Source organism: Punica granatum, chromosome 5 (assembly GCF_007655135.1).
Source record: "Punica granatum isolate Tunisia-2019 chromosome 5, ASM765513v2, whole genome shotgun sequence".
NCBI lineage: Eukaryota > Viridiplantae > Streptophyta > Magnoliopsida > Myrtales > Lythraceae > Punica > Punica granatum.
This window is the reverse complement of record NC_045131.1, coordinates 3,489,698-3,512,503: the sequence shown is the minus strand read 5'-3', so window position 1 is coordinate 3,512,503 and position 22,806 is coordinate 3,489,698. Positions and strand designations below refer to the sequence as shown.

The 22,806-nt window shown below is 37.4% G+C and overlaps 2 protein-coding genes, 3 long non-coding RNA genes and 1 other non-coding gene across 9 annotated transcripts; 3 read left to right on the top strand and 3 right to left on the bottom strand.

Annotated features, from left to right (window-relative positions):
* Positions 1-1,723: 1,723 nt before the first annotated feature.
* LOC116207096 lies at positions 1,724-2,497 on the top strand. Its single transcript, XR_004156859.1, has 2 exons — positions 1,724-1,834; positions 2,221-2,497. It is a non-coding gene; the product is annotated as an uncharacterized LOC116207096 (long non-coding RNA).
* A 147-nt stretch (positions 2,498-2,644) lies between these two features.
* Positions 2,645-3,702, bottom strand: LOC116207098. The gene is made up of 2 exons (XR_004156861.1): positions 2,965-3,702; positions 2,645-2,888 (listed from the first exon to the last, which is right to left on the bottom strand). It is a non-coding gene; the product is annotated as an uncharacterized LOC116207098 (long non-coding RNA).
* On the top strand, positions 2,804-4,355 carry LOC116207097. Its single transcript, XR_004156860.1, has 2 exons — positions 2,804-3,067; positions 3,702-4,355. It is a non-coding gene; the product is annotated as an uncharacterized LOC116207097 (long non-coding RNA).
* Positions 4,356-4,363: 8 nt separating this feature from the next.
* On the bottom strand, positions 4,364-8,439 carry LOC116207858 (aspartic proteinase-like protein 2). The gene is made up of 10 exons (XM_031540973.1): positions 8,201-8,439; positions 7,731-7,833; positions 7,387-7,622; positions 6,914-7,126; positions 5,848-6,007; positions 5,687-5,748; positions 4,996-5,092; positions 4,842-4,905; positions 4,678-4,749; positions 4,364-4,598 (listed from the first exon to the last, which is right to left on the bottom strand). Exons 1-10 carry the CDS (start codon positions 8,437-8,439, stop codon positions 4,465-4,467), a joined length of 1,380 nt encoding a protein of 459 aa, XP_031396833.1. The 3' UTR covers positions 4,364-4,464.
* A 7,954-nt stretch (positions 8,440-16,393) lies between these two features.
* Positions 16,394-16,478, top strand: TRNAY-GUA. Its single transcript is given in 2 exon segments — positions 16,394-16,430; positions 16,443-16,478. It is a non-coding gene; the product is annotated as a tRNA-Tyr (tRNA).
* A 263-nt stretch (positions 16,479-16,741) lies between these two features.
* Positions 16,742-18,153, bottom strand: LOC116207277. Of its 4 annotated transcripts, none has more exons than XM_031540180.1 (4): positions 18,044-18,153; positions 17,674-17,736; positions 17,409-17,596; positions 16,742-17,082 (listed from the first exon to the last, which is right to left on the bottom strand). In XM_031540180.1, exons 1-4 carry the CDS (start codon positions 18,056-18,058, stop codon positions 16,917-16,919), a joined length of 432 nt encoding a protein of 143 aa, XP_031396040.1. In that variant the 5' UTR covers positions 18,059-18,153; the 3' UTR covers positions 16,742-16,916. The 4 variants fall into 4 exon arrangements, 2 of the variants coding, with proteins under 2 accessions (XP_031396040.1, XP_031396039.1); XM_031540179.1 differs by lacking the exon at positions 18,044-18,153 and adding an exon at positions 17,898-17,972; XR_004156897.1 differs by having other exon boundaries at positions 17,082-17,596; positions 18,030-18,135.
* Positions 18,154-22,806: the final 4,653 nt, after the last annotated feature.

The following is a 22,806-nucleotide window of genomic DNA, read 5'->3' as shown; positions in this document are numbered from 1 at the left end:
TACAGCATCCATCAAAGGGTGGAGGGCATCAGCTGCCAGTAAGGCGTATGTTGTGCCTGAATCAATGATTATCTCCCTTTGTGATAAATCGAAAACCTTGCAGTCAATGGGCAACATCGGTCCATTGACCGCAATGGACTGAAGCTGGATGTTGTAATGCGGCCTATGCAAGCAAAGAAGACCAGATTTACTCCTTGATGCATCACAGTACAGTTGCAGACTTAATTGAAAAGTTACGTATATGTTTCTAGAACCCTTGCCCACATCTATTCTGTCGTCAAAGACTCAAATGCAGGCCGTTGGGAGGTAGGAGTGTGCAGAAAAAGGTAAGGAAGGCTAAGCACAGGAAATTACTTAAGCCTATGTATTTGCACAATGACACGGATCTAGTAGCCCAGCCTAGTAACACAATGAAACAGATCAAAGTACAGAGACAGGAAAGCTAATCTCAAAAGCATTTACAAACACAGCAGCAGAGATAAACGGCTAGCAAGCTATTCCCCAGTTTTCACCAAGCTTCTCCTGATTGCTGTGATGATCTTTCTGCGGAGGTTCTTATCCCCCGACAATCTATTTCTAACAGTGCTTTTGATACTCATCAGAATCTTCTCAGCATGAGGCATAACATTTGAGTGAACTTTCTCATTTCTGCTTTTCCAAATGAAGTACATATGAGTCTGCCAAGCCAATTTGCAGAGAGTTGTCTGAACAAACCTACCCTTCATGTACTTGACACCCCCATTCTAACTCAACTCTCCAGGTATTTTATAGGAATTACTGAAAATTCAAGAGTAGTCCGTCCAAATTCAGCTAAATCGTCAACCGGTTTGTTTCCGTCTTCCTGGTTGGGCATCTTATTACCGCATACCAGAACTCAACAGGGTTATGAGCATATCTAATTTATTCTCTGTTGATAGTAATCTTGCTTAAAACAGTTAATAGGCAGAAGGAACATAGAGTCGCGTCATAATGTACTCACATGCATAATTCGTGATAATATTATTTATGTATTTATTATTAGCCACTACATCGTGTAAATGACATATAATGATTTATTGACATCGCATTATGCTAGAACTTAGAAACTATCTGGAAGCTGAATGCCATACATTGTACAATGATGAATTTCGGGAAGGATTATGGATTATTCGAAGGGGTATTTTGCCCCGCCATATTATCCTCCGGAGGACAACCACCACAATGGCAGATTCCAAATTGATCGAGGTAACAAGGAACACCTTTTTTAGGAAGATAAAATGATACGCATTCCTGGGTTGAATGACAAACGTGTGTCTGCGTTCACAAGAACAATAATTACAATACATTAACTGTGTCTGTTTATGTGTGTGTATATATATATTATATAATTATATTAGAGTATGTGCCATTTAATATTATTATAGGCCTTTCAATGGGCAAATTGTGCACGGTTTGCTAGCAAATATATATAGTGAGGTATATCCATCATTCATCATCTCCGATGATTGATTTAATTTTTTAAATGCACGATATCTGAAATCTTGTCATCTAAATAAATATATTGTAATACTAGTAAAATCTTAAAATAATCTATTTAAATGGTATGATATCTCCAGATTATGAGCAATTCAATTAATTTCTGTGTATTCATGATTCTCATTAGATGTTATTGCGTATCTACACATTAAATTTATTAATTATTTAATGGATTATAAATAGTCCATACATAACCAGAAGGAAGGCACAACACTATCTCGTTTAACAAAATATATATCACTTTGGGTGTATTGATAACCAGAGAAGATGGAGAAGAAGTTGGTAGTGCAACTCTTGCTTGTTGTTTTAGTGGCAATCGGTATTTTTCTTCATCTGTTTTGCAAAAAGTGATCATGTCTTGATCTACTTATTTTTACATAAATATTTCATGACAATATAGATTCATTATTAAGATTAAAGTACGAATACATGTGTACGACATTTAATTCTTTGTTTATTTTTATTCTCAATTGCATGAAGGTACATATATGATAATCTTAAAGTAGATTAAGATAGATATCATGATTTTTTTTTATAAATAAACCAATCATCGGTGGATGCATAAAATTACGAAGACACCCTAATTATTTAATTTCACTAATGTGAAAGGCCTGTAACAATATCAAATAGAACGGACTGTAATACATACATAATTGAACACACAAATTGTGTTGTAATATTTGCCCTTTCGACTTTTGAGCGCAGGCCCGCTAACCGAGAAGAAGATAGAAGCAACATGCATAGCACGCACTTGCGGTTCAGATAAAGACTGCACAGGCTTTTACCATCCTAAACCAGGAGTCCCTTGCTTTTGCGATCATGGATTATGCAACTGTGGCCGTTGTTATGTTCCCCCGAGTGCTGATGGGGCTGGCAACAAGATCTTTTCGAATACTCCATGATCCTTCCCAAAATTAAAAAATATCACCGTATGGCATCCCCACTTCCGGATAGTTAATCGTCCAATGGGAAGTTGATAAAACATTGCATCATTTTACTCTAATAAATGAATGAATAATTTTACCATGAATTTTGGCATGTGTGTACATAAATTATTTATGCCACTGAAAGTGAAAAAAGAAATAAAGGGGAGAAAGATTGATATGCTCATTTTTCCTAGAACGTCGTGTTCAGGATAAGAAATCAAAACTCATATTGGAATTGCTCCCTCAAGTATAAGAAACAGGAGCTAGTCGACTAAGAACAACTGTCGGCATCGAGCAGTAAATTTGTCGAAAAGAAATTAACAGGATCCACTATCAAGAATAACGCTGCCGGGAACTGACCTGAGATCGGAGATTTTATCGGAGTAGGAGTCGCTAGCAAAGTGCAGAGAGCCCGGTATGTGCCCGTCATAGCTCCTCTCTTCATCCCTGCGAATCAATTTTCCCCAAACATTACATCATCAGGACAAAAGCTGAGCGATTGCGAGGGTCGTTAGGGTTTTACCTGACGTCGATAACGGCGATATTGGGGTGGCGCCGGAGGGACAAAAGCTGAGCTCCGGTGATGAAGGAGACGCCGTTGCGAGCCATCTCCGAGCGATTGGAAGGTCGATCCTCAGCTCACCGATATATAATTTTCACCATTTTTTTTAATTTATAATTCCATTTCACAGGTCCGCACCTTATCTCTGTCTCTCTTCCATCTTAACGCTCTTCTTCTTCTTCTTTCTCCTCCACTGATCTCTTCTCTCTGGAAAATGGAAGCTCTTTCGTCTCACTCTCTCTCCCCTTAACGTCTCAAAATCAATCAACGCCCTCGTCTCAGCCTCATCTCCACCCGGCCCCTTAACCGTCTCGTCTCCTCCCTCCGTTTCCTCCTGCCGGCCGGCAAACCTCTTCTTCCCTCACTGACCTCTGCCTCGTCTCCCCCACCACCACCTCCGATTCTCAATACATACGGGCCATCCATCCTCCCTCGATTCCAGCCACCTCGACACAGATAAAAATCGTCTGTGACCGACCAACCAACAAACTCTCATCCAGCCAGCAACTGCTTAGCTAAGCTAAGCAACGCCCTCCCTCTGCCATGATTTTGCTGCAATTAGGTCACGGCTACAACTCTTGCTCGATACCATACGTACAAGGATTGATTGAATATGTCTCGAACGAAGCTGATTCAATTCAGCATGTTAGTCGGACAATACTATTACTGCTTCTGATAAAAATGGCACTTTCGGGCAGATTTGAAGCAGTTTTCGAGGAGAGGAGAGGTTACCCACCAAAAGCACCACAAATTATGAAGCGAATTCATTGTGTGTTTAACGAGTTCCGAGCCCTGCCTGAAGATTTGCCATCTACCTCGTTAACCACAAAGGGAAGGGGAAAAATCAAAGATTGAATTGTGATGCTGTGGGGACCTGTGATGTGAAGCTGGGGATGGGAAGTTGGTCGGGCCTGTAGCAAGAAGATGCCTTGCCTGCTAATTTTGTCCTTCCAACTGCAGAAGCTTGCTGTTTAAGTAAGGTTGCCTGCTCCCCAAACAAAAGAATTGGAGGCTCGTCGACATAGAATTTTCACTTGGGAGCTATCGTGAGTCTCTGCTATAGTATTGTGGAACTTTTCACTTGGGATGGATTGAGCCATGTCATACAGATATTAAGATGCTGATGAAAGATCTTCCTGGAGATAAAGTTAGTTTAATCAGGGGGAAACAAATGCTTGCGCTGACCGGATTGCAGCATCTCCTTACAGTGTTTCGTGTATAGTGACCATAGAAGAGTGAATTGTCCTGACTGATAAGTGTGTTGAGTTTCATTCTTCTGTAAACAACTGCAGTGCATTCGATATTGGATCACATGAATAAAAGAGTTTCCCGTCTAGGCCAAGAAAGATAAACATGCTCTTCGATGAATTCAAGATCTTCCCATCAGTCAGTTTTACAATATTCAGAATCAAAAGGTTCCACAACCCCTTTAAAAAAAGTTCTAACTCCAACATAATACATCTAAATATCGAAAAAATACAATAAAATATATACTAATACTAGACCGCATACTCCCAGTCTCTTATACGAGCTGGATTCTCCCTTGTGATGTAGTGGGGGACTCAGCGCGATAGATACGTTCATCGGCTGGGAGCCTGACAAGAAACGAATCCAGTTAGTGGATTATTAACAGGTTTTCAGAAAATCATATATCAACATTGTTTAACAGCTTACAATCATAGGGAGTCCACCCGATACGCTGCTGACCAAGATCATATACAATGATCTTGTTCTTAAGTACCAACTCTGCAATGCCAACAATTCAGTCATATTTGCAAATGAGGTAAGCAATCCTATAAAATACAATTGTTAAAAGTATGATTCAACTATTTTCAAACCTCCAAGAACGATTAGTCCATCCGGAGCTTTCTGAAAGCCTATGCAATGCAAGGAAGCCGGTCCCTGTGCACCAAATAACTCATATAGTTAGTATATACCAGCCCACCTCACTTAAATATAAATAATTGAGAAGATTGGGGGCGATAAACTTACAAGGGAACCTAGCTGGACGAGATAGTCTTCCGGTTTCAACAACATCGACCCGCCGCCGATGAAGTTGAAACTCACCGTCGGTAAAGGGGCGGAAATGCTGTATGATATGAGGGGAAAAATCAATTAGATGAGCAATGAAATCAACTACTTTGTTCAAGGGAGATCTGACGTTCTAAGGGCTCCTATGAAAATATTTGATGAGTTTTATTTGCTCTCTGGGCTTAAGCTCAATCCAACCAAAACTGAGTTATATGGTGCAGGGTTGAGTTCTGAAAATATGTCTGAAATGCTGAGAGTTAGTAGCTTTTGAAAAGGAGCACTCCTAGTTCGTTATTTGGGAGTTCCCTTAATTCTGGGAAGATTAATTGATAAAGTTGCTGCAGAATGTTAAGAGAAGTTTATTTTCTGATAATTTTGCGGCCATAGGTGAGAGTTCTGGGATAGCACAGGAGGATGCCATGGAGGAGGTACAGTGTTTAGAGAGTGATGATAGCTCTGAAGATGACATAGAAGTGGCTGCAAGAGTAAAGGAGACCAGTTGGGTGACACAAGGAAGTTAAGGAATGCTGCAATGCGGTTGGCGCAGGCAGTGCTGATGGTTCAAAGAAAGAGGAGATCCGCAACGAAGAAGAAAGGGGGAAAAGGGAGTCCAAACTCTTTATTAATTGGGAAAAAAGGGGGGTAAACTAACCTCTGATCATAGCACGACAGGCCTGAGAAGGTAACTGGAGTGCTTGGAATTGTTCCAGTAATCTGTATATAGAATAAAAAATTTAAAAATAAAAGACAATCTAACGTTGAAATATAGAAACAAAAATCACTTTTAACTAGTAATTTCAAATGAACACTTACAGCATCCATCAAAGGGTAGAGGGCATCAGCTGCCAGTAAGGCGTATGTTGTGCCTGAATCAATGATTATCTCCCTTTGTGATAAATCGAAAACCTTGCTGTCAATGGGCAACATCTGTCCATTGACCGCAATGGAGTGAAGCTGGACGTTGTAATGCGGCCTATGCAAGCAAAGAAGACCAGATTTACTCCTTGATGCATCGCAGTAAAGTTGCAGACTTAAACTGAAAAATTGCATATACGTTTCTAGAACCCTTGCCCGCATCTGTTCTGTCGTCAAAGACTCAAACGCAGGCTGTCGGGAGGTACGAGTGTGCAGAAGAAGGTAAGGAAGGCTAAGCACAGGAAATTACTTAAGCCTATGTATTAGCACAATGAACAGATCTAATAGCCCAGCCTAGTAAAACACAATGAATAGAGCAAAGTACAGAGACAAATGGCTAGCAAGCTATTCCCCAGTTTTCACCGAGCTTCTCCTGATTGCTGTTGATGATCTTTCTGCTAAAGTTCTTCCCCCCAACAATCTACTTCTAACAGTACTTTTGATACTCATCAGAATGTTCTCAGCATGAGGCATAACATTCGAGTGAACTTTCTCATTTCTGCTTTTCCAAATGAAGTACATATAAGCCTGCCAAGCCAATTTGTAGAGTTTTGTCTGAACAAACCTACCCTTCATGTACTTGACATCCCTTTCTAACTCAACTCTCCAGGTATTTTACAGGAAGCATTCCTAATCTGAAACCACTCCCATTAATCATTTTATCAATCTGCTTCTTATTTATCCCAGCATAATAAATCTCAGTTTTGCTGGGATTAAGTCGAAGACCTGACATTTGATAAAATGCATCAAATGAACAGCTTTTAAAGACCCTACATCTCCCCTCATGAACATAAGCATATCATCTGTAAAGCCTAGATGAGTGAGAAGGACCTTCGAGCAATTAGCTAATAAAGAAGCATATCATCTGCGTGCTCCTTAGCAAGAACAATGAGGCAAACAAAACTATTTGACCCAACAATAAGATAAATCCCTATGCATAGTATTGAACTAAACGAAAACTTACTTGGAGGGTACTAGGGGAGTGTACACCATCCCCGGCTCTGAAGCTTCACCCAGGACTAGGGTCCCTCCTCCTTCTAGACCACCATTTAGGCAATGGGAAAAAGCACTTGGGGTCACTCCTTCCTCGGATAATTGGGTAATAATAGACCAGGCTCCGGGCCCGAGTGCCAATATCCCGTCCACCTCAAATGGTTCACTCTGGTGGGTACCGCACCTGTAAAATGAAAACATATATATATATATATATATATAATTGGGAGACGAAAACAAAGAACAAAAAAATCATTTCTTTGGGATTCTTGCATCCATTCCTATTAACCGTATGTGATAATGTTGGTATAAGCCTATGACGAAATTGCTTAAAAAATCGCACAACAGTGCACAAAATCTATTCAGTAAAATGTTTGAAGCAATGAATAGTCTAAACAATGTACAAGAACGTCAAATTGTTTAAAAGAGTATATCTTTCCTTACCCGAAAATAATAGGAACGGTACGATCTGGCAACCGAGTCTGACTCGTGTACATATCGAAGTATATTTGGTCAGCGACCAAATAACCCGATATGCTGCTCAGATCCCCGTAAATGATGGAAAAGCCGCATTGGTTGCTCTGCCTGGAGCAACCAACCGACTTGTCCTTGGACTTGCAACGCCAGTCTGAACATGGGAGTGCCCGAGATGTCGAAGAGCGCAAGACGCTCACCTGACCCTGTTGAAATGCGAAATGTAAATAATTTTTTGCTGAATACGAAAAGTAAATAATTAGGCACATATCTTTCGGTTCTTAATCGAAATTAAAGAATTACTCGTATCTTACCCCAGTCCCACTGCAAAGGACCCAGGAGATCGTACTTCCTGTATCAACCAGCAATTTGAATTCGGTAGGTGGAGTCCCCAATTTCACTTTCGTATAGTGGATTCTGCAAGAAGCAAAATTTCATAGTCAAACAAGGAAAAGAAGAGTCAAATAGACAAATTACTTATAAAAGAGGTCATGAACCGGTTTTAAATGGTTCGTTGTTTTGTTTTTAAACGGTGCGGTTAGGAATTAGGTTCCGAACCGAAAGTACGATCCGGTTTGGATCGGAACGGGTTTCCCGAACCGAACCCAGCCGCAACGACCCTTTTCTTTAAAGAGGGTTGTGTGACTTTTTCTCCATATTGGGCCCACGAGCCTAATTGAATAGGCCAGTGCCTTTTTCTCGGACTGGGCCTTTGAGCATTAAAAAAAAAAGTCTAAGTCCACGTAGCAGACATGCGAGAAAATAATGAGGATCTAGAATTTACCCAATTTCAAAGTTCCCATGGAGGGGGAAGTCCACCACACCGCCTGGCACTGGGCTTTGCTGCAACCTGGAGCTTCGTCGCAGGTCGTGCGCCAGGAGTGCCGCAACATCTAGTGTGTGGTTGAGCCGGGGCAGGGCCCGCTCAAGTTGCAGAACGACTGGGGAGGAGCCGGCCTCATAAACAACCATCACCACAATCAATACAGCTACGGCGAATGTGCGAGATAGAGTCGTAGCCATGTGAGTACTCTGCATTTGAAAAAGAAAAAAGAAACTTGTTATATTAATGAAATCACTTATCGATGCCAAATAATTAATACCTTAACAACAATTTGCTCAACGTAAATTTGACAAAGTTTAAAAGGATTTTAATAGAGTTTAATTGTTTCAAAAAAATTTCACAAAATAAAGTTCACCGTAGTATGTTTTAGGTTATATTTTTCCTATCTTATAAAGCGTAAATTTAACCATATAGCTACTTTTCCAGTTTCAGATTATGAACCCATACAAGGCTATATAATCCGGAAAGGTGTCGGATTTCATTTCATTTCATTGAAATATATTCAAATTCAGACAACCGAGTAATCGACGAAGTGAGTTCGGCCCAATTCATTTTTAGTTCTGGCACGAATTGCATTACCGACTCAATTTGGAAGGATATCCAGCCCAAATGTGGCAGGACTTGCAGTTGTCAAGTTTGGATCGTTTGAGCCCATTTTGATATCGTGAGGCCAGTCTGTTTCCGCCGAAAGCCCGGCTAGCAAATCCAACCGGATTGGCAATTCCCTAGCTAGGAATTTTTTTTTCTTTTTTTGGGCCCGTTTTGCTAATCCGAGTCCATCCTAATTCAACAATGATGTTGTCCAGCTAAAAAAACAATGATGTTCTGCCAAAAAAATTCTATAACTAAGAACGGTATAGCGCTTACTCGAATTATAGGCAACACATTCTCTCGTTGCTCATAAATCAGTTGGTGTTTTTTTTAAGACGTGATAATTTAAGATTATCAAATAATTTATCATTTTTGTCCGAGTTTTTTTTTTCATTTTCGTCCACAATCTAAAGCTGTGGTTACATTAATTTACTTTTGTCAGTATTGTATATGAAAAAATCTGCAAAAAGGTTTTCTTCTATTGTAAAAATTAGCAAACTTAGATTACTCAACTTTTGGTTAGTTGCATGCCCTTATATAATCTTATATACATTTGGTTAGTTCACAAAGATCGTTCAGCTCAGACCCTTTTATTCCTCAAAAGGGATACTGCGAACTAAGATGGCACATAAAAGTAAGTTATCCTCTTTGACGAAATATAGTTATATTCCTGCAGATTTTTCATACACCAGTTTTACTTTTCACTTGACTTCTGCTGTCGCAAGGTAGAAAAAAATTTGTCTGATCAATGAGAATTCATATACTTTATTTTCCGACAGTATAGAAGGATTAAAAATAAGAACACAAAGTTTTCTTGGAATTGAGTATCAAAAGGATTAATCTCATTAATATGGGGAATGATACTATCAAAAATTGAATTGTTTGAACGCAATTCCAGGATGTGCATAAATGAAATTCACTGCTCCACCGCCTGCTGACTGGCACCAGTCAGACCTGGGCACATCTATAAAATCCTCAAGTCTTTCTCTCCGGGCAAATGTCAGTTTTGAACTAGGTCTATAAAGCAATATCAAAAGTGAAGGGGACCAATACCAAGCTAGAGGAGGCTGGTTTTCTAGGAGAGGGGAACGAGCATGTTCACTAGGTCCATTTGCACATCCAGCTTTTATGCCAAGAGATTGGCATGAAGCTCCCCTTCCATTCAGACTGGCAAGCTTGATTTAAGCTCTAAAATGACTATTTCTATATAAGACTTTGCTGTCCTTGTTACCTCTTGCCTTAAGTGCTACTGGTATCCCCCAAATGTAAAGGAACACTTAGAACTTAAAAGTGTGCTTGTGTTTTTTTTTTTTAATGTTATATCTCTTATGTTAATATAAATGAACATTTTTTTTTAATTGTGGATTTCCTGAATGGTGAATTTTAATGCGTATTAAGCCATAAATGGATACTCTTTCTCCTACATTCCTTATCAACAGGAGCAATGGAAGAGCAGTGGACCTAAACGGAGGGAAAGGTCCGATAATGATGAAGAACAGTGTGGACACAGTGAGAAGAGGCAGAAGAGAGGCGGGAAGAAGAGGAAAGAGAGAGGCTCGAAGTCATGGTATGAGCCGGAGGAAACTGAAGCTGATACGGTGGATGATCAGGAGTATCTTGAAGATGAAGATGCCAACTTGAATTACAGGGAGGGGCCAGCTAATGAAACTCAGGAGAAGGATAAAGATGATGAGGAAGAAAATACACAGGATCTTCTTGCAGCAGCAGGGATTGAAGATTCTGATGCTGATGATGAGGTAACGATATGTCTCATTCAAAAAATTAGCTATTCCTCAGCCAGAGCTACCTGACGAGCAAGTTATTGCCTTTGCCGAGCGTGTATTAATTTATAAAAATTCTTGTATTTTATATTATTTTCTTGAATTGTTTGAACGCAGAGCATTAATGAAATTCATTGCTCCACCGCCTGCTGACTGGCACCAGTCAGGCCTGCAAGCACCGGAATGTCTCTGACATTCAAAGAGTCTTAGAAGATTATCATGTTATAAGGTTCACCGGAGCTTATAATTTTTTTTTTAGATATAAATCTAACGTCCACAAATAAATAAGTAAATAAAATGTCAAGTGTAAATGTAATCGAATAGCTTCTTTTCCAGTTGCAGATCTGGAGGAGAAAATCTGATTTCCTTTTGATTGAAGTATCCAAATTCAAACTCACTTCAGAAGCAAGTCTGAGTTTGAAGTTTATCAGCCCGTCTTGCTATTTCAAGTTCAATCTAATTTTGCTGAACGCCCGAATAGCAAATCCGACCGGATTTTGCAATTCACTAGCTTCTTTTTTTTTTTTTTTGATAAGTTGCAATTCACTTGCTAGCTTAGACTTTTTTGGGGCTTGTTTTGCTAATACGATAGTTTACATGGGGAAATGATGGGCGAGCATATTTTGCTTATAGAGAGTTGGAAATAAAAAGAAAATAGTCTAGAGACGATTATTGGGAATATTGGATGATGACCAAGATTGCCTTTCGTACCGTTTGAGTCTTTGTTCATTTCATTTAGCATGAATGAAGAGAACTAAAAAAAAGTTAATTACAACAATTTTTTTCTTATTATTAAATACAATTTATTATATAACATATTATTATTAAATACAATTTATCATACAACATATTATTATTATTATTAAATACAATTTATTATTCAACAGTTTCTTACCCAAGAGACATCTGTAGTGACCCCAGCTCTTCCGCTGGTCTTGACACATAGTTGATTAGCATCTATAATATTTCCCTTCTTACCCAAAAAAAAAAAGGAAAGAAAGAAAGAAAGAGCATTTTGTTGCCTTATTTCTCTTGAAGCTTTTCATTTGCATTGACTCTGTCTCGTTAGTCTTGTTCTTATGCACTAATAATCCTAACTAAGATTCCTTAGACTATATTTCAAAATTATTATGTTTTCTTGGATGAAGAGATTGTTCTATGCTTTAATATTTGAGCAATACCTCAATGAGTGTAAAGACAATTTTTCGTGGCTTGTGGAGAACATAATAATTGCAAAGGAATTATGTCGAAGCCAGTTCAATTATGTAAAACTCCTTCCTACTATAACATATTCTTTCATTGTCAGTGCTGATTACAGTTTCATATGATAGTCCAAGTTCGTCATTTTTGAAGGTGGAAAAAAGATTCATTCTTTCAAAAAATTGGAAAGACAGTATTGAGCTAATCTATCTTTTGTAAAAACAACAGCAGCTTGTATTTATAGACGAGATAACTGACAAACTCAATCTATAATCGGATCCTTCCTCCCAACCTCACCTGCAAGTGAAGAGGCACCTTGAGCAGCGGCAAACTACCTCTGCAACCTGAAACGTGTCAATGCTGAGCGGCCATCAAGTCCTTTTGAATCGTAGTGCAAAATAAACTTCGTGGTCAGGTATAGATGAAGTGTGAAGAACAAGGCTACAGAGACCCTAGGCCCAATTCTGTTTGCCAATACTTGGTGCTCTACTCTTTTTAGACGAGTCATTTGACATCAGAAGGCGCACTCAGCAATTTGGACCAAAGGATCTAGTCCATACTTTTTTAGGCCCAATTCTACTCTTGGTTCGCTGTGCTGACATTTTCTTTTGAATGAGAAACGGAAATAACTTCTATCTACAGGCAATGAAGCAATGGGTATCGTCAGTTGCTTTTTCATGGAATGAAAGATAATTACTGATTGATTCTTCTTTTCGTTTAGAGTAATGACATCCGGACAAATTAGCACCGGCCACATTCATCCTAGATCTATTCCCTTTTTCTCTTTGCAATTTTAAGGAGAGAACGTGGGAGATTCTGGCGTGTTTCGATGCACGCTGTTACCATAATTCCAATGGAGGACAACCACGGCAGATTCCAAACTGATCGCAGTAACAAGTGACACCTTTTCTAGGAAGATAAAATGATGCGCATTCTTGGGTTAAATGACAAGCATGCGCCTGCGTTCAAAAGAATAATAATTACAATACTTTTCTTTTTCTTTTTTTCTAATCCGGGGTGTCTAGATTTCGCCTGACTAATTTTCGGGGCTCTGTGAACCCCCAGCGGCGCACGGAGCGGGTAATCACGCCAAAGACGCTCTGGTGATCCCAAGGGGATTTAAACCTGGGATCAAGTGCAAACTTAGGTGCACCTTAATTATTAAGCCAAACCCCTTAGGGTTATAATTACATTACATTAACTGTATCTATTTATGTATATATGTATATATATAGATATATATTTGAGAGTATGTGCCATTTAATATTATTGTAGGCTTTTCACATGGGCCAAATGTGCACCGTTTGCTAGCAATATATATATATATATATATATAATGAGGTATATCCATCATTCATCATCTCTGATGATTGATATAATTTTTTAAATGCACGATATCTATATGAAATTTGATTTTTAAATAAATATAATGTAATACTTGTAAAATCTTAAAATAATCTATTTAAATGGTAAGATATCATCAGATTATGAGCAATTCAATTAATTTCTTGATTCTCATTAGATGTTGCTTATCTACCTACATTAAATCTATTAATTATTTAATGGACTATAAATAGTCCATTAAATTGGTTGTGGCTGTAGTAAGAAGATACCCTTGCCTACCAATTTGTCCTTCCAACTGCACAAGCTTGCTGTTTAAGTAAGGTTGCCTGCTCCCTAAGCAAAAGAATTGGAGGCTTGTCGACACAGAATTTTCACTTGGGAGCTATTGTGAGTCTCTGCTATAGTATCTGTGGAATGGAGCCATGTCATCCAGATATTAAGATGCTGATGAAAGATCTTCTTGGAGATAAAGTTAGTTTAATCAAGAGGAAACAAATCCTCACGCTTACCGGATTGCAGCATCTCCTTACTGTGTTTCCTGTATAGTGACTATAGAAGAGTGAATTGTTCTGACTGATGAGTGTGTTGAGTTTCATTCTTTGCAAATGTGGTAAGCAATCCTATAAAATACAATTGTTAAAAGTGTGATTCAACTATTTTCAAACCTCCAAGAACGTTTAGTCCGTCCGGAGCTTTGCGAAAGCCCATGCAACGCAAGGACAATTTATGTGCAAAAACAATTCTCTTTAGGGAATTTTCCTACTTGTTTTTCTTAATTTTGGTCAAGTTGGTGGCCGCAACTTCAATTCCCATTCATATTGCTAGTGAATGTTTCTTCCAATAAGGAGGGACCCGCCAACATTGGGTTCACTGAGTGCTATGCTGTTCTTGGTTCGCTTGTACTGACATCTTCTTTTGAATGAGTAACGGAAATAACTGCCATCTATAGGCAATGAACCAATGGGGAAGGAAGAAACAAAAGAAAAAGAGAAAAAGAGGTATCATCAGTTGCTTTTTCATGGAAAGAAAGATAATTACTGATAGGGCCGCTGCAGTACCAGATATATGTAGGAAAGACAAATTAGCACCCACCAAATTCATCCTAGATCTGTCCCCTTTTTTCTTTGCAATTTTAAGGTAAAGAGAAAGTAAGTGGAAGCAATTATTTGTTGGGGGGGGGGGGGGGGGGGGGGGGGGGGGGGGGGGGGGGGGGGGGGGGGGGGGGGGAGGAGAGGGAGATTTGGTAGGGCAAACTGTCCTTTTCTTTCCATCCTAGTTTTTCCACTAAAGCATCACTTGAGCAGGATATACGTACGTGCGATCAGAAATTACTGAAAATATAAGAGTAGTCCGTCCAAATTCAGCTAAATCGTCTACCAGTTTGTTTCCGTCTTCCTGGTTGGGCATCTTATTACCGTATACCAGAGCTCAACGGGGTTATGAGCATATCTAATTTATTCTTCGTTGATGATAATCTTGCTTAAAATAGTTAACAGGTAAAAGGAACTTAGAGCCGCATCATAATGTACTCACACGCATAATTCGTGATAATATTATTTATGTATTAATTATTAGCCACTACATCATGTAAATTACATATAATGATTTCTCGCATTATGCTAGAACTTAAAAACTATCTGGAAGCTGGATGCCATACATTATACATTGATTAATTTCGGGAAGGATCTCGGATTATTCGAAGGGTTATTTTGCCTTGCCATATTATCCTCCGGATGACAACCACAACAATGGCAGATTCCAAACTGATCGCAGTAACAAGGACACCTTTTTTAGGAAGATAAAATAATATGCATTCCTGGGTTGAATGACAAACGTGTGCCTGCGTTCAAAAGAACAATAATTACAATATCATTACTGTGTCTATTTATATGTGTGTGTATCTATATATATATATTAGAGTATGTGCCATTTAATATTATTATAGGCCTTTCATATGGGCGAAATGTGCACCGTTTGCTAGCAATATATACAGTGAGGTATATCCATCATTTATCATCTCTGATGATTGATATAATTCTTTAAATGCGCGATATCTAAAATCTTATCATCTTAATAAATATAATGTAATACTAGTAAAATCTTAAAAATAATATACCAAATGGTAAGATGTCTCCAGATTATGAACAATTCAATTAATTTCTGTGTATTTGTGATTTTCATTAGAGGTTATTGCATATCTACACATTAAATCTATTAATTATTTAATGAACTATAAATAGTCCATACAAAACCAGAACTATAATTGCGCACATTAATTTGACTCTAAGATATTTATTGTGGGATTATCACGTGTTTAAACCTTAATGAAAAATATAACACAATCTCTCGTATTCCTTTACGTTTCCACCAAATTTACATATACGGACATGATTATATAAATTAATAATGCATTGCCTTCACTTACTTATTACCTATTATTGCTTGTAAGCTACGTGGTGTTATCTTATTCACTTACTAATTCTAAGTGCCCCATAATTTTATTAACTTTTAAAATTTGTTTATATGGGCATTTTTTTTCAATTTGTTGTTAATTTAATCTTTAAAAATATTTATTAGGTAATGTTTTTAGGATTAATTTTTAAAACTTGTTTATATGTTCAAATAGTAATTAGGTTTGATCTCTAGGTTTTCATTTTGAATTGTAATTGTATTTATGATCATCATTTTAAATTGTAATTGTATTTATTATGACTATGTTTAAAACTTATTTTACATGACACATCATATTAATTACAAAAAATTAGATATATTAGTAAAATCTCCTTGTGCTTCCGGACCCCATAGTAACAACAAAGAATGTGCTAAACTATTAGCGGGAGCGGAAACTGCGGCAGTTAAAAGAAATGGCATCCTTCCAAATAGGAACTGGCCATTCCATGGGAATACCATGAAGTTACAAAGGCTGTACCTGAGTTTTGATTGAATTCTTTATCACTGGATTTATTATTATTTTCATAATCCTTGTGGGTCAAGTTATATTCATAAGGCAATGACAAGCCACGCAATATAGAGTTGAGGATTTGGAGATTGAAGTTACAACTTTAATTTTTTTTTTATTCTGTAATCATATATTACATTATATAGATGGGAGAGATTTAGAGGATGGTGTAAGGCTTTGCTGCCTTTGTATTGGACTGGGGGTGTAATGTCACAAATATTTGCGCGGATTAAGCTTTCATTTCATAAGTAGGCACGAGCGACCTTAGCTCAGTTGGTAGAGCGGAGGACTGTAGTTGTCACAGATAATTCTTAGGTCACTGGTTCGAATCTGGCAGGTCGGAATATATATATGTTTTTTGATTCAATTGATCGTTGATCTCATTTATCTAATTTAATTATTTATGATAACACATATACATATATTTTTTGGTTCAACTGATCCTTCATCTCATTTATCTAATTTAATTATTTATGATAACTCTAGTTTTTGCTCGCTCTCTGGAATAACCTGAAAACCATCATCACTCTTAAAGGGGGGAAAAACCCATCATTGAAAAAGAATGTGTCTTTTGGATAATCTTGTGAGGCAACTGATTCCGAACTATTTTATACATGACGTCCTTTTTCCATGAAATATTCACAATATTTGGTACATGAGCAAATATATCATCCTCAACATTGAGCCACGTATTTTCCACCAATACCAAGGGAAGAATACCATAAAGTTGCTTGCCGCGATTCATACAAATCAAAAGGAAGATAGTTCTCTAAACATAAAGTTAAGTTACAGCCTCCCAAGAGGATTTGGCCCTGGGAGAAATTGAGGATAAAAAAGAAGATTCACTGTACAATGCTACTTCACTTTTCTGATTCTGCACAAAGGAAAGCTCTTCCACTACAATTTCAAAGTCGCTTTGCCATCCAGAAAAACCAATAAGTTGGTTCCTGAGATTCCAGTCATGAATTTTATTAATATATGGAAATAATCAATCCAAAGCTGCTCACCTAAAACTAAAAAACCCTTCATCCTACAATCATACAAACTTCACAACGCTTTCTTGGCCAAAGGTTTCTACTGTCTATTACTTCTACTTCTCAGAGTATACACAATGTGTTACCATGAGAAACTTATAAGCTTCAGACATATTTGTAATAGTCATCAAATAAAAGCAATACAACTGGAAGTTTAAGCATGCTGCTCAAATGAAGAGTTTTTGTCTGTTCCAATGGCCATCCGCAAATTGTAACCTACACATAGTTGCTTCTCATACCTTTCCTCACGACAGTCATCGTTCCACAGAGACAGGCCAATTGAAGATGCAATTAGGACTGATCTAGGTCCATTAGTATTCTTCTGTGAGAAGGACAGTATTGTATGAATTGGGTTGGATGACAGCCCATTCAAGGATTCCACGGGCTTCACAGTTTGGCGCATATCAAACACCATCAAGGTACCATTCTACAAGGCGAACAAAATAAAATAGGTCAAACAAATACTCCTTTAACTCGATAGGAAGACACTTAAAGATATCAGACCTGTAATCCAGCATATATGTAGTAAGATCTATGGAAATCCCATGAGCAAGACCAAGCAGCAGCCTGCAAAGTCACATGGAACAAACAGATGGATAATGAGTTATAGTACTAATAGATATCAATTTTTTTTTCTTAGATTAATATGATGTTACAAGAAAGAAAAAATGAAACTTAAGTAGATGAAGAAAGGATGATGTACACTGAAAGAAAAACATTGCTTCCACCTTCCAATAAGTGGTAAAGCAACAAGACAACCAAAAACATTTTGTCATCTAGAGAACACATCCGATTCATCCAAGTCTAAATATTGCTTGTAAAGTGAGCAAAAACAAAATGTAAAGAAAGCCATGGACAACATTTGCTTTGGTACCCCAAAGATGATCATGAGTCAGCAGCAGACACAGAGAGAGAGAGAGAGAGAGAGAGAGAAAAGTCAAAAGAAAGCCATGGACAACAGCTGTCTCTCTCGCCCTTTTTCCCACGTTCTCACTTTAACCATTAACACACATATACATATAGATCTTGCAAGGAACCCAGGGGGCCTTCATTGTACTTCCTGTATCGATCTAGGAAATTGTACTTCCTCGATCGATCCAGAGGGCCTACATTGTACTTCTGGTGTATTTAATTTTACAGTTAAGTAGAATTTAATTTTGATTTTAATTAAATTATAATAATTGTATTGTTGAATTATGAGAAAAAGTATGAAAAAGTTGTGAATAATTAAGAAAAAGTGATGATTGTATTGTTGAATTGTTAAAAAATTATAAATAATTGAGAGAATTTAATATTAAAAATTAAATTAAGTATAATAAAATTATATGTGAGCTTATATATGAGGCCAAGAGGTCGAAGATGGTGTGAGTGTGCAACAAGGCCCCCAACAATCAACAAACTTCACCATCAAAAATTTCCACCGAGTAAGCGTTCATAATAGTTACGCAAGGAAGACACAAAAAGTTTCCAAGTGTTCATAATGTGCGATAGATAAAGCACAAAATTATTTGGAAGTTTCAACTAGGATCACAAAAAAAAAAAAAGGGGGTTGCGGAAATTGGATTTGGGAGCCTGTTACATCTCAAATGCAAGTTGAATAAAAGTTTATGTGGGTGGTTGTTAGGTAAGTTCAACCCCAGTACATGTGAGTTGGTTATCCATAACGCTAAAAGGGCAATCTCTATGAAGGATGTGGGAAGAAATCCTAGGACTTAAATCTGAAGGCACAGAGTGTTGGATGACAGGAGATGAAAGGGACATAGCTGAATTAAAACGTAGACTGGGGGAGAATGGTTTGAAACTTTTGAGTTTTGGAGGAAGAGTTTGGAGTCAATGGATGCAGACGGTGATTTTAAAGTTAGGTTGTCACTGTTCATTATAGGCACCACTTTATGTCCACTTACGGGACTTGCTGTCTCGCCGAAGTATTTGTTTGCTGTGAGAGAAGTTACAATTATTGGGGATCTTCAATTGGGCAAGATTGGTGCTAGATAAGTTGAAAGAGAGTGCTCAAGGTTTCAGGCAATGAGAGGTTATATAACTGGTTGTGTTCTTTTCCTAATGGTAATGCTTTTTTTTTTTCCTTTTCTAATTTTATTTTGGTATTTACCATGTGTTCTTTTGTTTTGATAAAAAGGGTTAACGATTTTCTATATGATATTAACAGTTGTTCTACTACGATCACATTTCTACAAACAATCTTATCGTTCCCACAGCAAGTAGGTTGAGTCCTCGCACCGTGACATGGACAGATTCCAATATAGAAGAGTTGATGTAAGTAGTCAATCGGGAAAGGGGGATACAAGTCAGTCCGAATAAGTAAATTTACGAAAGAATGCTTTTTGTTTGCTGAAGTTATATATTATTTATTTTTACTAACAGTTTGTTATTTTATTATTGTTAATTTAAAGGTAACTCTAAATGTTGATACGTACCCGCTACTTTATAATCATCAATTAAAAGCTATAAAAACTATATCTTAAGAGTTAAGAGTTTAAAATTTTTGTTGGCGATGGCATCAGAGCATAAATCTCCCCTTTAATTAACTTTTGGAGACAGCTTCAACTTATACATGCTGCGCATCATATTGTTGATATTATTGCCTGCAAAATACAGTTGCACAATCAAAAATAATTTATACTTATTAGCTAATTAGCCATTCGATCCCAATTTAATATCTAAGCAATTAGGTGCATGACGATTGCTAAACTCCAATCTTCTGCAAGTGATAAAAGGAATAAATTTCAAATGAGTATGCGGGACGTTTGGTATAACGCAAGTTACACTTGCTATCCAAATCCTACATAAAATAGTAATTTTGAAATCGGATATTCGTGGGCCGGGTAGAATCAAAATGCTGTAATATTATATGTTTATGATATTTGTATAGTTTCCGTGCCGGTATGCTCTATTATATACGAAAGCAATTTAAAAAAAAAAAATTGGTTTTGAGCTTTTTCTTCTTCTTTTTTAAAATAATTTTTTTGGTAGACTTCGTTTTTAATTTCCGCACAATGCATTTCTACTATATTTTTCTCAATTTCGATTGAGTCAACTATCTTTGCCCCGGTCAACTGTACGTGGTGATGAAAAGAAGGGATCATTGTATCGGAAGTCGGCCTTGGCCTCTCTCTTATTCTCTTCGTCAATCATTTTTCGGACCAAGCTGCATTATCTTATTAATTTGGTCAGTATTTCAGAACTAATTAGAGGACATGTGCTTGATTGTCTTGATATATCAGGGGCCCTTATTAATTATGTTAATACCATATGACTATTTTCAAATTCACAAAAACTCAAATCCGAAATCTTAACTGGGAACAAGTATCAAACCACTTAAATTAACTCACGTTGGTTTAATCCACCGTCTTTATAATTAAATGAAATATATACATTGCATTTTATGTCTCTTTAATTTCTCTTGATTGTTAGGGGAAAATAATCGTTCTTTCTCTCTCAGAGTTTTCCAATTTTCTTAATAAATGATCACTATATTTCCAGGTCCATCTTCTTTTCTGTAAGATAGACTATAGTATTTCTTCTAAAACTACATTAGAGTTTGAGTATAATGAATTTATTCCATGAAAAAATGGCTTTATATTTTAAGCAATGATTGTGAATATAAATTCTCGAGACTGGAACTTTTTAAAACCTTATTAGAGCCATCTTATGGGTACAACTGCTACCCATGGAAGTTAGAACAGCAGGACATGGAAACATGACAGAGAATCAATGAATGTAGATATAGAAATTACAGCATATGATATAAGTGTAACATGAACAGGAACTTGATGTGATCATCTTTACCAGTCAAAAGGATTTCAAGCAAAAGCTCGCCTGTTTGATGCGAAAATTCGACCAATTGGCGCTGTGGAACACGGTAAAACTGCAAGGGGAAGGGATGATCGCCAATGATATTGGTGATGACAGTCCAAATTAGAAATTCTAGTTAATAGTAATGAACGAAAAGGATTCACGAATACAGATATAACGGTTTATAATGGTACCATGTAGTTTGCATTGTACAATGCCAGTTGCAACCTCCGACTACCGAATTGCATTCTTTTTTCTCGAGTGCCGTTTACAAAATCACCAGCCAGACAATAGAAATATATTTATGAGATTATGAGGAAAAATTTCTCAAATTCTCAGTCTTCTGATCTCAAGGGATAGCGATGACTAAGGCATCTTGGCTTGGCCCAACGAAAAAAAGATGAAATTTCTCACAACTATCATAATGCTGACTATATACCTGCAACAGAAATCTTATAATCCAAAATCAATATCGAAAAGAAACTAATATGAAATTCTCCCATAAGCCTTCAAATAAACAAGATCTATTTACATTATCATGGATTGTTATATTTACTGTTTCATCAGTTGGTTAGCAATCCAAAATTAGCTGTCCACTCTTGAGAGAGTTGCCACATGGGGTATTGGATGTCTTCTTTGTTGCTCATTCACTAAAGATGTATGGAGGAAGACTCTTCACTCTACATATTGCGATAGAGATGTAGGAGGCTGGAATCAAGAGCTTTCCTGAGCGATAAACACTCTAAAAGGGAAAGTCGATTCATATCAGCATTTTGAAGATTGCCCGGCATGTTTACTTGTATTTCACTTGGAAGGCTCGGAATCATGTTATTCACGATGGTGAACCCCTTCCAGCTGAGAAACATATGGCAAGCTATACGGAATGCTGTTCAAGGTCCTCTCTAGGGTGTTGGGAATTTGCAAACCAGAATGAGGGATAATGCTCAAAAGCAGATCGTGGCAAATTGGGGAGTAACTGTCTGATACTTTTCTAGTCTGTTGGGCCTGCATGCTCCATTTTTTTGGGCTTTGCCTATTTTGATGTCTCAATTTTTCGCAGGCTTTGTCTATTTATTTTTTCGATCATTAATGAAGAGAGAACAGCTGAATTCGATGGAAAAAAAAAAAAAAAAAAACAGAGATCAGCTGTAGAGCCTCTTGAAGGGCTAGAACTTTGTGTGGTGGATAAATCCCGCCCCCTTGAACAAACCTATTAATTATATTACAATAAAAGATATGAAGAGAGAATGCTCAGTTTCAACAAATTATTGGAGGAGATCAAAGGAAAACATATCAAACCAAACGAACACAATGGAGGAATACGACAATGAGATAAAAAAAAAACAATCGGCGTTATGCATTCGACAGTTGGATTACAGCCGTGTGTTATGCATCCTGCTTCCACCTTTTTCTCAACGAGTGCGCCTGCGTTCGAAATGCCAAATAATTAATATCTTAGCAACAATTTGCTCAGCGTAAATTTGACAAAGTTTAAAAGGATTTTAATAGAGTTTAATTGTGTCAAAAAATTTCACAAAATAAAGTTCACCGTAGTATGTTTTAGGTTATATTTTTCCTATGTTATAAAGTGTAAATTTAACCATATCGCTACTTTTCCAGTTTCAGATTATGAACTCATACAAGGCTATATAATCCCGAAAGGTGTCTGATTTCATTTCATTTCATTGAAATATCTTCAAATTCAGACAACCGACGAAGCGACTTCGGCCCAATTCATTTTTAGTTGGGCTGGTACGAATTGCATTATCGACTCAATTTGGAAGGATATCCAGCCCAAATGCGGCAGGACTTGCAGTTGTCGAG

Coding starts and splice junctions, on each gene's coding strand:
- LOC116207858 (XM_031540973.1), bottom strand. CDS start 8,439: ATGGCTACGACTCTATCTCGCACATTCGCCGTAGCTGTATTGATTGTG. Junction 7,834..8,200: donor CATGGGAACTTTGAAATTGG/GTAAATTCTAGA, acceptor TGCTTCTTGCAG/AATCCACTATACGAAAGTGA. Junction 5,093..5,686: donor CTGTCGTGCTATGATCAGAG/GTTAGTTTACCC, acceptor CATATCATACAG/CATTTCCGCCCCTTTACCGA.
- LOC116207277 (XM_031540179.1), bottom strand. CDS start 17,945: ATGACAAAATGTTTTTGGTTGTCTTGTTGCTTTACCACTTATTGGAAG. Junction 17,737..17,897: donor GCTTTACCACTTATTGGAAG/GTGGAAGCAATG, acceptor GTGACTTTGCAG/GCTGCTGCTTGGTCTTGCTC. Junction 17,083..17,408: donor GATGACTGTCGTGAGGAAAG/GTATGAGAAGCA, acceptor CTGGAATCTCAG/GAACCAACTTATTGGTTTTT.